The sequence below is a fragment of the Lycorma delicatula genome, chromosome 7, assembly GCF_047948215.1.
Source record: "Lycorma delicatula isolate Av1 chromosome 7, ASM4794821v1, whole genome shotgun sequence".
Lineage (NCBI taxonomy): Eukaryota > Metazoa > Arthropoda > Insecta > Hemiptera > Fulgoridae > Lycorma > Lycorma delicatula.
In genome coordinates, this window is record NC_134461.1 from 30,360,599 (window position 1) to 30,377,649 (window position 17,051).

Genomic DNA, 17,051 nt, shown 5'->3' on the forward strand with positions numbered 1-17,051 from the left:
TAATTATAATATTTTATCTTTTAATTTAAAATTTTTATGTCTGATATTTAATTTTATATAAATATATCTTATATACAACTGATGATGCGGGATCCTGCAAAAGTGCTTTTGGTATAAAAAAAAAATAAGGTGTCATTTCATTTACTTTGTAATTCTGTATTTGGGTTGTTCAAGATGGTTTTTTATTACAAAAATACAACATATTGGTACAGAGGAATATGGGTCTTATATAAGTATTGACTTTAGAAAAAATATATATGATTTAAACAAACATTTTATTATAGATACCAAGGCTTTTTATATGATAAAATATTTCAAATTAATGAATTATCAATGAATTAACTATGGTTACCTAAAAATTATTTTGTACTAAAAACAGCTTTTTAATTTTTACAAATTCATATTTTTCTGTTAAGTTTTGTATTTAATAATAAAAGTTGATTTTTTTTTTTTTTTTGTATTTCATAGACTTTATTACATCCATTTTCACAGAATTTATTTACATTTTTTAAAATAAAGTTTACATATATATTACTCATTTAACAAAGTTACTGAACTTCAAAAAAAAAAGTGTTTTGTCATCAAATTTCTCTGTTATGTTGGATAATGAAAACTATGGAAAATACAGTTCTGAGACCTGTTTTTTTTATTCAATTTTTCAGGTCGAAAACATAAGAAACCTCCAAATTAATCCCTTATATAACACCTTAAAAATTTCAGTATGACCTCATCTTACAGAGGGAACTGAAATTCTGTATGAAATCCAGACATGTATGAACTTTTTTCCTTATTTCAAGCTACCCCACCAGGCTGATCTGGTGGTAAACTGGTAGTCGCAAATTAGTTGTTTAACGGCTGATTTTCGAAAAGAAATGAAAAGATATATAGTGGTTCAGCTGCAAACTTGATCATTGACCCTTTGAGGAAATAAAGTTTAATATACAATCACATCATATGTCATGGTGTTTGATGCAGCTAACAAGGGTACAAGATTAAACTTGTCCTACGTCATGGTGTTCAGTACAACATGTAGTCAAAATCCAAACTTACCACAGAACAAAGGTACAAAACTAAACAAGTAGATTAGAAATAGATTTCTGGATAACTGAGATCTAGTTGATGAAGTGTACCTAGTAACAGTTAGCTTTCAACCTACTAACACACCCGTTTGAATTGTGAAAATCAGATGAAAAGGTACAAAGGTATTGTAAGAACATCCTACTGCAGACCCCAAAACAGCACCCTAAGGCACTTGTTGGTCAGAGGGGGTTTATTGTTGTACAGGGTAGAAAAGTTTTTAAAGCACAAGGAATGGCCATTTTCACAATATTTGGGATTTATAATCTGAAAATTTGGATATTTGTCTCAATTTGAGTCGCTATTGCAGCTGCATTCCATTGTAAAGCTTTCACTTTTAGTTATTGTAGTAGTCATTGTACACCCTAGTATATATTTCACTTGCTTATAAAATAGATTCTGATGTTTGCCTGTCAGTTGTTGGAGAAGGAACTGTATGTCTAGCCTGTTTAATTGTTATAGTAGCAACTGTGCGTGTATATCACTTGCTTATAAAATTAACAGTGTGTGATGTTTACCAACCATTGGTTGTTGTTGTAGTAGGAACTGTATAATTTACATATCTATTCATTCTCTTTGTTACATTTAACATTTTACCAGTACTATATAACAATATCAATACATTTCTGAAGTAGGATCTGTAGTGATATGAAATTCATGAATTTCAAACGTGTTTGAATTTTAGATTTAAACTTACTGAAACAGGTCAGGTTAGCACTATGCGATGCTCCAGTGTACAGCTCTTTAGCCAATGTCTAGAAAGGATCTAATGTTGAAACTTCTCAGTATAAGAATTGCGTTACTTCTAAACAAGATGTTATTACCTTTCTTGATAAAGTAACTGAAAACATGAAAAGTTTGTTGGTGAATTCAATTAAAAATGCAGGGTCCATGAAATTCAGTCTTCTTCTCGAATGTAGGGGGATGTAAAGAAAACAAATGTTATATGGGAGCAGAGAGATATGGATCTTGGTAGCGGTGACATTGTGGTGAATAACAAGAGCAATCACAACGAATTGCTAAAAAAAAGCATTCCATATCATTTTTGAAAAATTATTTTACTGTTCAAACCTTCACTTGCTTAGCATAGCCAGCTTACTCTTCCAAATTAATGTTAAATGTAAAAGAGTATGGCTGTCAGATAAGATAAAAAATGGTGTGAGCTTGTCTGGGGGCAATGCAAAATCGAATGCTAAATGTCTAAGGCTGGAAATATATGAATCACTGCAGTTTACTTAAGCTGAGAACTCATTCAACAGTAATGTAGTAACATATTCTTATACCAACAAAGAATGATTGAATTTAGCGTATCCATTCAATTCTGTACTTGTTAAAACAAGCCATCATAAACCTATTAGTCGAGCTATTAGATAAATCTCTTGAGTTCAACCTCTTCCTAAAATGTACAGATGAAATGTACTTTCTGATGTACCAGAAAGTAGCATTGGGTTTGCTGATTTTGAGAGCATACTAAATAATTGCATGCCAAATAAAACTAACAAACACCAAGCAATATCATGAGCCTAAGAGTTATAACATATACTTCAACTGTCACGATTCTCTCCATGATGATATCAAACGAGTTTTACCTCAAAAGCCATTGTTCTACAGAAGGCCTGATGTCGCTAAAAACTTACGAGACAAGTAGCATCAATAGCAAATGAGAGTGGCCAGCAATTTAGAAAAAGAATCAAAATTGTCTGAGCAAGAATGGAAAAACAAACTCTGAATGTGTAAAAAGGATCTGAATATGTATATGACTCGAGAGCTAAAAATTACTTTTCAAACTGTGATATGTATAAAAACAAATTTGGTAAAGATCCAATAAATAAAAATTTATAATGAAAAACAGAGACTACTGCCACTACTCGGGAAAGTACAGAGCTCACTCTCAGAAATCAATCTAGTATTATTATCATACTGTAAGAAAAATCAAACCAGCATCCTGATATTTATCCATAATCTCGCCAGATATAACTCACGCTTCATTGTCAAGGATTTTGATTATGACAGTCAAAAGATTGAAGTGACAGCAAAGTTAACTGAGAGATTCATAACAATTAGTAAAACAATTGCCGACAAGATAAATATATAATACATATCAGTTTATGGTGTCTGGGCTAGATAAACTTGTCTCTAACCTATCGAAAGACACTTTTAAGCAAATGGGGAAGTCCTTTGACAACACATATCACTGGTCAACAGAAAAGGTGTCTCTCCTATGATTACATCATCTCATGGATCAAGCTTGATGAAACAACTCTAACATCTAAAGTCTACAGAAAACTGACTGATGCACATATCATTGATGAAGAGTATATGCATGCAATGGCTGTTTGACATCACTTTGAGTGCAAAACTTTGGGCAAGTACAGAGATATTTGTACTTGAAGTATGATGTCTTGTTATTAGTCAACATGTTTGAAAACTTTCACTTTCTTTGTTTGCAAACTTACAATCTTGACCTGGCTGTAGCCACACCTAGACCGGCTTTTGATGTCATGCTTTACAAAACACAGGTGGAACTAGAGCTGCTAACCAATGTTGACACGTACATATTTATAGTCAGGCATCAAAGGTGGAATAACTAACTGCATTTAATGATTCATTTATATGCGTATAAACACCAGAACTAGTATTTTAACAGATCTCGTCAAATAAGAAATTATTTTTCAGCTATATCATGTTTACTCTTGATTTTTCAAATAATTACAAATATTGTTATTACAATAATATCTTTGTATAAAGAAATAAAACTTTCATAATTAATCATGAACAATGAATAATTGAATTTAATGGATGAAAATGTAAAAATCAGTGTAGATAAGGTAAAAGATTTAATTTTTCTTAATATAAAATAAGTTAGTTAACTCACACTTTCTAAACACAGTAGAGGATTAATTATTCGAACCTCTCAGGACCAGGGCTCTTTCAAATAATCAATATTTCTGATAATAATAAATCAGCAAATTAAAAACATTATTTCATGGTTGAAAATTAAAGTTTTTATTTTAAAATCATTCTCAATACATTGTTATAAATACAGTAATATTAACACATTAAAAAAAAATACATACAGTAAAACTACAATACAGCATGCATTACATACAGTATAACTTTATACTGTACTGTTATTACTGCTCAGTAAGTTAATTTTAAAAAATTACATAAAATCTGAAACATACAGTAAATTTACGTACATAGATTCACACTTTTTTGACGAATTTATACATCGCTGTCAGCTTCAAACTAATACCACGTTTTCTTGCTACTAGACTGAAACTTTTTAAGATTCATAAGCTGAATACAATCTACCTCATCTTCTTTTTCGGCCCATTTTAAAACTGTCTCTACAGCCTCAAAAGCCTTTTCTGCCATCGGTGATTTACATTTGTAGCATTCTCAATCTCTTCCTCAGAAGAATCTGTTTTGTTTTCATTACGTCCATTTAATGACACAACTATCTCTACGTTGGTTAGTAAATGAAAACCAGGATCAGCTTCATCCAACTTTAACCATTCATTAACTTCTACTCTGTTACAATTCTCAAGTTGAGAAAAGTCCAGTATCAACTGATAAATGATTTCAATATCTCTTTCCTGATGTTCAATGTCAGATTTACTATCCTCAGTTAATGATTGGTTTAAAACTTTCCCCACACTCCTTTTAAAATTTCAGTTTTTACACTGTCCTAGACATCTGTAATCATTATGCACTTTCCTTCCAGTTGAATTTTTTATTAACTGTTGGAATTCTTCCTCATTTTCACTAAGTAATACCAGAGAAACGATTATTGATATAGCCGTTTGAATGTTTCTATAACAGTTTGATCCATTGGTGTAATATACTGGTTACATTTGGTGGGATGAACATAACATTAATATTCTCAAGCTGAGATGATGAATCAGCTGAAGGATGTGCAGGAGCGTTGTCTAATAGCAGCAATCAGGACCACTAATTTTATTTTTTTTGGCTGTTCTTTTCTTCACTGAAAGGACAAATACATTATTAAACCATTTAGTAAATTTTCAATATCCATCCAAGCATTTGTTTGGTGTAAATAATTAACCAGAAAACTACTCATATTAATGTTTTTGAAACAACTAGCTTTCTAGAATTTTCCTATAACAGTTACTTTTAATTATAGTTAACATAAAAAAAACTAATGCTCTAGTGTATCAATTGTTGGTAAGTGGTTTTTTGTATATCAACTATAATTATATGCTTATTCCAAAGCGCCATGCCTAACAAAATTATTATAAGTTACTTTTAATCTGTGGGAATCACTTGCATTTGCGCACACCACAGTTAGTAACAACATTCTACAATTCACAATTGTAACACATTCTTTATTAAATTTGAACCCAGAAGCAGATTTTTCGTTTCTTGACACTAACATTTTTTTTTTTTTTTGAAAGAGCTCTCTAGTTAAGTCTGTCTCATCAGTATTGTAGATACATTCAATGATATATATACCCTTTTTATCATAAATAGACCCCGATATAGGCTCACCCTTGCTTCTTTGTTGCACAAACCATGTGTTTTCATAGTTTTTCTGTAAGCAGTACCTTCTAAAGATTCTTCTTTTCACCATACAAAGTTAGTGTAAGCTCAATTTTTTTAATGCTGGTCTTTGATTTATCAATTTTAAATTCACCATAAACTTCATGGTCACTTGTGAGAAATCTCCAGACCAATCTCCTGCATTACTGAAAAAAATGTAGAGCATCTGAGATAATTATACTTACATGATCTGATTCCTCTACATATTTTTTCAAGCTACATTATAAGATAACTTACAGAGAATATAATTTATGTACAACACTCAAGTAAGAGTTGTTTTCACATAAATTTTATGGTAAAGCTATATCTTTTGCAGATGATACTGCTCTTGTTTGTTCATCTAGGAATCTTGATAGGTTACAGACTGTAATTCAGACTGATCTGGATAACTTAAGCTTATGGTTTTATGTTAATAAATTAGCTGTTAATGCTTTACAAACCAAATATGAACAGATATGATGTTATATAATATCCTGTTATAACAGGATTTATTCACACAGTAAATTGATATCATGCTAAATTAACTATTTTTGTAAGGTTTTTTATGTGTAATTAAATGTTAAATCATGAAATCACGAACACTTTTTTCAATAACTGTATAACTTGGGAACATGTTTCTCATATCAGTGTAAAATAAAATTTGACTAACATAAATCTGGAAATGCTTACTTTTCTGTCAATTCATCAGATGCTGTTTTTTAATTGAAAGAAATTTATATGTTAAGAATGGATTGAGATATTTGAATAATATTTGTTATAAATGTTTAAACCAAAACTCTTTTTGTGTTTTAAACCAAGACAAAATGTGAATTTTATGTTTTAAAATGTCAAAATGGAGCCATGACAATTCTATCATGCACTTTACTAAATAAATCTGTAATGTATTTGAATTAGCAAAAACCTATGTGGATGTTGGATACCAAGGATACTCACAGAGGATAACAAGAACGAATATCTTATAGAGAGAACACACTATCTCGCCAACAAAAATGTTCAAGCAGATGATTTAAAAAAAAAAGTTCAAGTATAATGTGTTTCGAACAGAAGCAATATCCTTATGGTAGAATTCATGCTACAAGGCACAATATTATTGTGAAATGTTGAAAAATATACAACAAATCATCTAAAGGAAAAGGTAGTAAAGAATGACCTTCAGGTATTCTTTTGGTCCGTGATAATTTACCTCACTCTATGACCAGCTATCCTGCAAATTCTCATTACATCATTTCTGATTGGTTCAAATCCTAAACATTTCACCTTGTACTCAGCAACTGCAACTCTTCCAAAACCTAAACAGATTTCTCAGCCATAAGATTGCACAGTGTTTTTTTTAATGATTAATTGCAAAAGGAAGTTACAATTTGACTAATGATGCAGGAAGATTCATTTCTAAGACAATGGTATTCATAATCTTAACCAGCACCTAAATACCATTGGAAATCATTTTGAAAAATTAATTAGTTCATAGAATTTGATAAAAATATAAATTACAAAATATAAAAAGTTGTTTTTTTAAATTATCTAATTGAACTAATTTTCTAAACAAGCCTTGTAGTTTAATATGAAGTACTTATTACTTGTTTTGAATATGTAAATAGTGTATTTAAATTTGAATAATGCATATACGATTTTTTATTATAATTATGGCAATCCATCAATCACAATATATTTGGGCGTTTAAAAAAAAAATTCAATAATTTTTTTCTTACCACATCTGTGTTTTTCCACTACCAGAAGCTCCACAAAATTCAAGGACATCTCCTAAAAATACACCACCTCCAAGTATTTGATCAACAGCTTGACTAAATGTAACAATTTTTTGAATCTTCACTTCATCCTTCAATAAGAATAAATTAAAAATAATTAATAATCTAATTACCATGCATTCTAATAAATTACCTTTTTCTATTTTCCTCACACGTGGCTGCAAAGAGCCATAAAAACTACTTGAAAGAATAATTTTTAATAAATAATGATTACTGTAACAAAATCGACTTCTGACTGGCCATTGAGAGTAAACTGGTTGCCTAAGGAACACAGCACATACACAATAATTACCAGCAATCTATACTTTTGATACTCTCCTGTCTGATGGCAACCATGAGGTTGTATTTTACAAGCAAAAGATACAACCAAGATCTAGCAAATATGTTTTCTTATCATAATAATACTGTCGGGTGTTCGTGGCTCAAACAGGATATTGAGAGACTAACAAATACAAATAATTATACAAATACTAATTAAGAACATAGAAAATAAGAAAAATCAGTAATAATAATGACATTGATAATAACAATAAATGAAAATAATAAGCAACAATAATAATAATTGTGAATAAATTACATACTAAATAGTATTTCAAATAAGGGCAGGATTTGTTTACAAGTAATTAAATTATAAACCAGAATACAGCGCCATCGACTAAAGACATTATAATGACCTCTAATATTAACACCTAATATTGTATTAATAACAAGATAAGATTAAACAAGTCCAAGGTTCATACAATTCCACCCATTGCAAATACCTTTCCTGTTTACAATAGAACTACCCTAACAATTTATGAATTCAAGTCACTTTCACAATTGGCTACCAATAACTCACTGAGCAATTTCCTGCATTCACTCACTATCCACACTAGAATGCTTGTGTGTCATTTTATTAATTGTTGCTATATACTGACTGATAACGCCATCTGACAATCGCGTCGAACAGAGCTCAAGTACTTGGTTATACTCGCTTTATACTGACCATCCCACTGGTCCGAGCAATGTTTATATACCCTGTTGAAGCATGAGAATTCTCATCGTCCTTTAAATTTCCCCATGAATTTCTCTTACAGTCCAGTAACCCTTCTACTTGAACAATAGCAGTTGACAGTGTGCCACTGACAGTATTACAAAGAATGATTGTTAAATGGACCTGTTAGGTGAGAAAAAGATCCCTTTTAGCACGTTACTGAATTCCTTACAAGATTATTTTTTCAGACTTTCTTCTTAAATGAAAGGACCGTTATCCAGGTTCATTATACTGGTCTTGTTACAATATTATAATAAATGATCTACCATTTTACCATTTTAATCCTTAATTATTAAGGATTCCTCTCCTTCATGCTACGTCGTACACCTTTTGCAAATCAAAAAATACAGCAACTAGGCACTGGCGAAGTAAAAAGGCGTTTTGAATAGTAGTTTCCAGGACAAGTATGTGATCTGGTTCGAAGCTTTCTCCTGGGTTCTGTGTTCCCATGGAGGTAATACTGTTACAAGTATTATTTCATTTTTAAAAATGATTGTACAAGTTACCTTTTGAGGAAAAGGAATGAAGTAAAGGAAAAATTGCCTTATTTTATTAAAATGGTGAAGAGTCAAGCTAGATTAGTATTGAAAGAGCTTTGCACTGACACTGGCAAGGAATTCGATAATGCAAGTGTTCATAAATACATACTCCACAACAAAGTGAAATAGCTAAGAGAAAACAGGATCATTTCCGAGATGACAAGATACTGGTTGCAGTTTCCACCTGTTTATCCAAATCACTCTGGGTGAAGCAGTTCTTTCTGCTACATACACAGAACATCTGGTCTAAAGGTATCAAACAGTAACAGCTTATATTAAGAGAAACAGTGAATATAATTTTATTTTATTTATTTTTTTATGAAAACAGCAACTTTCGAAGTTTTAGTGTAGGTTAGTCAAGTTCAATGTGTAGCTTGGCAGATGTCTAGGTGATAAATCATCCAAATCTTGAAAATTTATTTGGTACAAACAAGTTTTAATAAATCCCCAAGCAAAAAAGTCCAAAAAACGAATATCTGGAGGTCTAGGCAGCCATATAGTTGGACCTCCTTGTACAATCCAACATCCAGGGAAAGTGTTATTCAAGAACATGGTAACATCTTGATGAAAGTGTGGTGGAGCACTATCTTGCTGGAAACTGAAGCTTGCAGGAAAGTTTTCAATCATGTCGAGGTCCAATGACACCATTTTTGTGCAGTTCTAACCAGACATTGACTTTCAATGTATCCCTTTCATTTTTGATTACTGTATGGGGGTTTTCTATACTCAAATTCAACAAGTAGATCTTTTAACTTTCTTGCACATATGAAAGGTTCCTCATCAATACATATCAAGATAATTAAGATTTTTTTTGGCAAGGTGCATTATCTCTACAGCAAACTGATATCGTAGGCAGTGACCATTTGGTTTAATGTGAGGAAATACTTGTAACTAGTACACTTGCAAAAGGAATTGCTTATGAACAATGCAATAAGGAATTTGCAGTTTTAACTAGCCCAGCTAACTGACTTTTCAGGACTCTGACAGTGTACACATCATGTACACAACCCACAGTCTTATCACTAACTAAAACTTTTGGATGATTTCCAGTTTGCGAAACCAACCCTTCAGTCTCTTAAAGTCATATTCCTCTCATGAATAGACTTAGATGTAAGAGGATTGATATTCTATTCAGTTTGTATATGCTGCTGAACTTGCGTAACTGACTGAAATTCCGCTAATCAAAGTAGGTACTGAACCTTCCATTGTAGGATCCACATCTCAACTGACTACAACTGCATTGTGAGTTAGCTTGCCTACTTATGTTTGTTCTGCTGATCTTGAGAGTATACAGAACAAACTTTAGACATATTTCCTGTCAAGTGAGGGTATTTTTAAGAAATTTCGACAATGGTTTTCTAAATATAGGCAATTACGTTTGATAACTTTAACCCAAACACCCTATATATTAAATAGACCAGCATCAATGAAAGTCAAAATAAGAATCCCTATTGAATTGTTTCTGAAAAGGGAAGTGAATATCAATCATCTGAGAATCTTTGGAACTGAATGTTTTGCTTGGATTCTGAACCAGAAAAGAAGATATGACACAATATCAAAAAAAAGTATATATGGTAGGATATGTAGACTGCAGTTATGGAGTCTATTTTCATGAAAGCAAAAAGTTATTATCTGCATGGATGTTAAACTTACATTAGAAAGAACATTACAAGAACCTAAACTAATAATTTTTCTAACATACCTAGTGAAGACCTACGAAGCCAGAAGAAGAGTTAATTCATGAAGAAAGACGAGATGAATCATCAGATGAAAATTTGATTCCTCATGCAGAAGTAACAGATAATAATGAAGTTAGATACCATTTAAGGAACCCGTGACAAATAAAGAAACCTTCCAGGTATCAAGATGATAAAAATCTTTCTTCTCCATGAAATACCTTCAAATTATCAACAGACTATACAGAATAACAGAGCTTCTTAATAGAAGAACGCGTTAGATAAAGGAATAAATTTTCTTCATTATAATCAAACATGGCAGCAAGAGGAGAAGCCTCCAGATTGTCAAGTGGTAAATAACAGATAGGTGTATTCTGTCAAGATTGATTCAAATAATGACATCACTAAGATTATTTTGTCACTCTAAGCCCTGTTTCTCACTTAGAGACAGTCAGGGCACTTTTAGCTACTCATTGCAAAAAGCATGAAACTGAACCAGTTTGATGTGAAGACTACTTTCCTCAATAGACAACTAAATGAGAATGTTGCAACATGCGACAACCTCAAAGGTATGGGAATATAACACAGAAAGTCTGCAAACTATCAAAACATTTGTATGGCTCTTACAAGCTTAGAAGTGTTGGTATAACACTTTTTACAACAGTGTGGTTTAGAAGAAAGCAAGGCAGATCCTTGCATGTATCACAGTAAAGAAATGGTGATGGTTTTTCATGTTGATGACAATCTTATTATGGGTCATTCTTCAAAGATCATAAGTGTTATCACAAAATTTAAATTCTTGATTTGAAAAATCACATAAAATGGATAATTGTCTTGGAATAAAGATTACTGAAATGGACAAACTTATAGAGATAGACCAGTCAGTATATGCAAAGATAATTTCTACAAAAATATGGGTTTAGCAACTGTAAAACTTTATCTTTACCAACTGAACCAGGATGGGAACCAGGAAACTCTCCTCTATTCTCTGACAGTGAACATCACAGGAGAATGGTTGGAAGCTTAAACTATTTAATGAGGCAAAAAGCTTCAGGCAAAAGTACAGACTTAAAAGGTTTACCTTGAATATTGCATCTAGAGAACAGAGTCAATCAACAAGGCCCACTTCAAATTGGGAAAAATAATTTTTAGATATATGAAATCATGAAGATGGCATTAGATATAAAAAAACAACCAACAGACATATTTAAACATGCAGTGATGTCAATTATGCTAGTGCTTAGAGTCATTAGAAGAATGACTAGTACAAGTCTACTTAAATATTATGGTGGACCAGTTGTGTGGAAAAGTAAACTGCAGAAATGTAAATCACTCTCTTCTATGAAATCTGAGTATGTTGTTGCAACAGAGGCAAATGGTGGTTTGGCTTGACATCTTGTTAAAGGAAGTTTGATGTCAATTCAAAGCCAACTCTCTTAATAGACAAACAGAAAGCAATTAATTTACAAATACCCTGATGTTCCGATGAAAATAGGCAACAGATATATTTACAAAAGGATATCATCTGGTACACTTAAAGGAATGAAGCCCCTCATGAGTATTAAAATTCAATGTCAACCACAGACTTCTGAGAGCTTGAATTATGAACATTGGGGGTTAGTAGTATTAATATTTATGTACAATGTTCATATGTTTTTAGTTTTTATAATTCTTATTTTTGTGAGATCCTATCTAATTTCAGAGGTTTTTTTATAGAATAGGTAGTTTGGGATATTATTAAGTAGGCATATGTATTTAGTTGGTTGTTAAAATGGTTTTTTTCTATTGTTTAGTGCATTTTTGTTCCTCTGTTAAAGTGTTACAATAAATAGTTTTTTTTTAACCAATCTCCATTTAGTTTATGAGCTTTATACGACATTTCTATTAAACTTTGTTAACAACTGAGTAACACTCTAACAGTATAAGCTGCATGTTCTGGCCATCCTACTTACAAAGATAATTAACATAGATTTACTACTTCTCCAAACATTTTTTTACAATATTAAACAAATTTATACTACAATGGTTGAAAAATTTAGGTCTACACTTGTTTAAAGAAATCAGAAAATTGCAGCAGCTACTAGAAGATAAAGGTACAATGAAAATAGCCACATCATTTAGTTATTAATTAAATCAAAGCATTTAAAAGATTTTTCATTTTTTTGTATTAATGTTATTTTTATTGATACAGTCTACTCCAATTGCATATTAATTAATTAATGAGTAAAGAATTATTGTTATTAAGACAAAGAATACAACTCAAATAAACACAGTAGAACAATAAATACAACTGAAACTTAAGTTAAAAAATTTCATATAGATATAACATAAGCTACCTGTAAAGTTTGACAAGCAGATTTTTGTTCAGGTACTGTGACTAGTTCATGAAGATTTTCCCATATTTCTTTTGGTAAATGGGACAAAACTTTCTTAATTTCATCCTTCAAACCTTCAAAAAGTATAATAGATTAAACCAGTTTTCATTTACCTAAACCATCTGATAAAAATGAAATGTATAACTCACATACATGAAAAATACACAGAAATATGAAATGTTACAAACACTGAATAAAGTAATCTCTCTTGTAATAAAGTAGAACTTTAAGTATTAAACTTCAACCCTCCAGCTTGGTCTAGTGGTTAACAGGTCTTGTCATATCAGCTGATTTGGAAGTCGAGATTTTCAGCTTTCAAATCCTAGTAAAGTCAGTTATTTTTACATGGATTTGAATACTAGATCATGGATACCGGTGTTCTTTGGTGGTTGCGTTTCAATTAACCATACATCTCAGGAATAGTTGAACTGAGACTGTACAAGAATATACTTCATTTACATTCATACATATCATTCTCATTCATCCTCCAAAAGTATTATCTGAAAGGTAATTACCGGAGGCTAAACAGGAAAAGAAAAAAGTTATTAAACTTCAGGTATTACTTCATTATTTTTTTTATCATTTCATTAAAGAAAATATTAGTTTCCAATGAAACTGGTCTAAGAATGATAAAACAAAAAAGATAACCATAAAATAAAAATGATTAATAAGTCACTTTTAAATTACACAGAAATTGGTCATTCTTATGTTTTGGAATTAAATATGCTGCATCTACTTCAGTGGAGTTACTGGTGGAATTGTTAACAAAGTAAATAACACGCTATATATTAACTCTGGGCCACTTATTTGTGAGTTGCTGCTTTTAATACTTCCAAAAAACATTAACATTGAAAACACATGATATATAGTTGCATTATAATTGGGGCCATTATTATTACACATAATAATGGCCCCAATTATACAAATTTACAATTACATTTCTAACATGTATTTTAATGAAATATTTAATGGAAATTATAAATTGCTATTACACACTGAAATTATATGGTAAAAAAGAGATGATATTTTTATTTTTTGTCCTATTAACATCTTCATTTCTCAGAAATTAAAAGACACCTAATTTCTTTTTACAAACGTGCCAAACCCTATACCAGGCTGGACAAGTGAATATTATTAATTTTTTAAACTATGCAAGCAGGAATGTTCTTAAAAACAATTTTTCAACATTAGTATTCTTCATTTAACATGGGGGAAACATTACTATTCCTTACAATTATTACATGATGAATCACTTTCAGATTAATAGATCTTTTTATTTTAAAAATTCTTTGGAGCTCAGTATAAGGACCTTCTTCAATATAGTTTCTGAAAAAATTGTCAATTGTATTACAAATGAAGAAAGTGCTAATAATTAGCTTCAAAAGATTTTTGGATGAAATAGTTCTATTAATTTGGAAGAAAGTTGAATTAAAAACCAAAACTATATTCCATAGCCTATTTTAGACAGGAAAGACATAAACAATGTTAAGAATTTCTGAAGTAATAAACCACATAATTTTGGTGTAAATAAAATTAAACTGAAAACTCCCAGTATAATGTTCAATATCGTTTGCATATTTCTTTTACATATTCACTACTTATAAAACAAACTAAATTTACAGCACATATATTACTTTTTAATAAAACCTCCTTACATCAGGATCAGGCATGAAAATCTTGCAAAGGATATTGTGTGTTGTTAAATGCATATAATTTACCGGTTTCTTCACATTTCGAAGTTTTTCAATTACTTTCATGTTCATATTGGATTCTAACCTGAACAAAACTTATTGTTATAATAAATAAATTAGATTAAACGGCCATATAGTTTACATTTACTTTTTATAGTTTTAAATTTACTTACACTTTTTTCCATCAAAGATATCATCACAAAATAAATATCCTTCGTCTCGTAATTTTGATACTACTGTAAATGGAAGCGGTAAAGTATATATTGGCCTCATTACAGCTAACAAATCTCAAAACTTGTCCAACTATGTAAGAAAAAAGAATATTTATCAAGGCAAATTATGGTGAACCTTTCATAACCTAGACCAATACAACAAAAAATATTGTGTCAATGAAACAGAGAAATACTTCTGCACAAATATACATCATGTGCTCAATGGAAAATCATTTTGAAATCTATTGTAACACATCGAGTTGAATACTAACACAAAATTATAATACAGCATTTACTACTCTAAGCGCGCCACTAAATGAACTGAACATCGAATTCTCCAGATATCGATATAATAAGATATCGGTACTTTTTTCATGAGTGATCTTACAATATTGTTTCGCGAAAGCGTGCACCAAACAAATTAAAGAGTATGATGAATCTAATTTCATTTAATTTAGCACAATTCATCTGAGAAAACTTCTCTTTAACAAAAAAATTATAAAAATAATTTGTAATACAAAAAAAGAAAATTATGATAAATGTATAAAAAAAAAAAATTATCTTAAAAAAAACAACACATATTTTAAAAAAGTATCTTAGCGGTGTATTAAAATTTCATCAAATAAAACAGAAAAAGATATTTGTTGAGTGAATGTATTTCTTCAATACCCGACAAGCTGGTGTCTGTTAAACTATTGTCATAGTTTCCCAAATTTTTCACAATATCTTCACACAAGCTGCCAGTTTCCGACGCTTTTTTCTTCTTTAATTACACGTTGAATACAATTTTTCCAAGCATTTGTATCTACTCTATCAACAAATATTTTCGTCATTTAATTTAAATGTTGTGTTATTACTTAGTGTAGCTTCTGACTTGTACCCACATCAATTCTATCGGGTTAAAATTGTAATGGTACGGAAGAAGACGCAACATAACATTTTTTTTTTTTTTTAATTTTGGTTTCTCATCTATTTTATAAAGAATATATCTTTGTTTAACTGACTTTACTAATCTTATCAGTTATACTTTTAACATGTTTTCGGTTACGCGATTTTCTTCGATTTTAACTATTCAGTAATTTCCGATTTTCGGATCGAAGCGTTTGGAATTTTTCCACTATTCCGGCAATGATACAGTGCATTATCCATTACAGATCCTTCAGCAAAAATTTCGACAATTTTTTTAAACCACTGCATAAAATTGTCACTATTCCTTTCATAGTGATACTCTTTGGGAAGATCTGGATTCAAATAACATACCGTTTAAAAAACAATTTTCACTTCCTACGTGCGTTACTATTAATCGTTTACCTTTACCAGCCGGAATTTTCATCCAGTTCACAAACCTTTGATACGAAGCGTCTTTTGCGCTCTTTATTATTTTTTTTATCCACCCATGCATTTTCCCATACATGTCCCCTATTAACTCAAGTTTCATCTATATATTAAATTGTCGTACCCTCTTCACAAAGTCGCTTGATTTCCCTTGAATATTCCCTGTGCCATGAAATAATATCTTTACTTAGCGGGTGGATAGCGGGCGGATTTTGGATGAAAGCCCAAAACAAATTTAAGAATAAAGTAGACCAGGTAAGTAATTCAAATGATGCTCAAGAATTGTATACCAACAATAATGTATTTATTTATAGAGCATCAACAATAGAATTATACCCACTTACAGTTACTGATAGATGATAATGAATTTTTTGTAGCGTGCGAAAAATGCCAAGCCTGAGCAGGATTCGAATCTGCGACCTCCGGATGAAAGACCGAGACTATCACTCTGCCACAATAATCAACATTAAAAACTCAACACGTTTTAAAACGTGTTATTGATTGCAGTCCCTGACTGCAATTTCAGGGTTATCTTGTTTTAAAGTTATATATACGTTTCTGATTTTTTTTTTCGGAGCTACTTAAGAATTTTCCTGGTTCATGTTTCACGACAGAATGACTCTGTTAAAACCTGATTGACACAAAAATACAGAGTAGATTAAAAATAATGAAAATAAGACTGAATAAAGCTGTTATAAAAATAATTCTAAAACTGTATGGTACCGTATGGAGTAACACGATAGTAGAATGGAATACTTTCTTTCATTGAACTGAATAATTGTAT

At 30.8% G+C, this 17,051-nt stretch overlaps 1 protein-coding gene across 4 annotated transcripts in view; it reads right to left on the reverse strand.

Moving 5' to 3' along the window:
- The window catches only part of LOC142328407 (MYG1 protein-like), a 68,369-nt gene extending 53,081 nt beyond the window's left edge, over nt 1–15,288 (reverse strand). Inside the window, exons 1-3 of one of the 4 annotated variants that reach the window (XM_075372114.1) lie at nt 14,894–15,288; nt 12,991–13,103; nt 7,350–7,477 (exon numbers count right to left, since the gene is read on the reverse strand). In XM_075372114.1, the coding sequence (XP_075228229.1) occupies nt 7,350–7,477; nt 12,991–13,103; nt 14,894–14,993 (341 nt within the window). In that variant the 5' untranslated portion in view covers nt 14,994–15,288. Of the gene's footprint in view, nt 1–7,349; nt 7,478–12,990; nt 13,104–14,893 lie in introns of those variants that run through there. The other 3 variants (XM_075372117.1, XM_075372119.1, XM_075372118.1) reach the window with 3 other exon arrangements.
- Nucleotides 15,289–17,051: the final 1,763 nt, after the last annotated feature.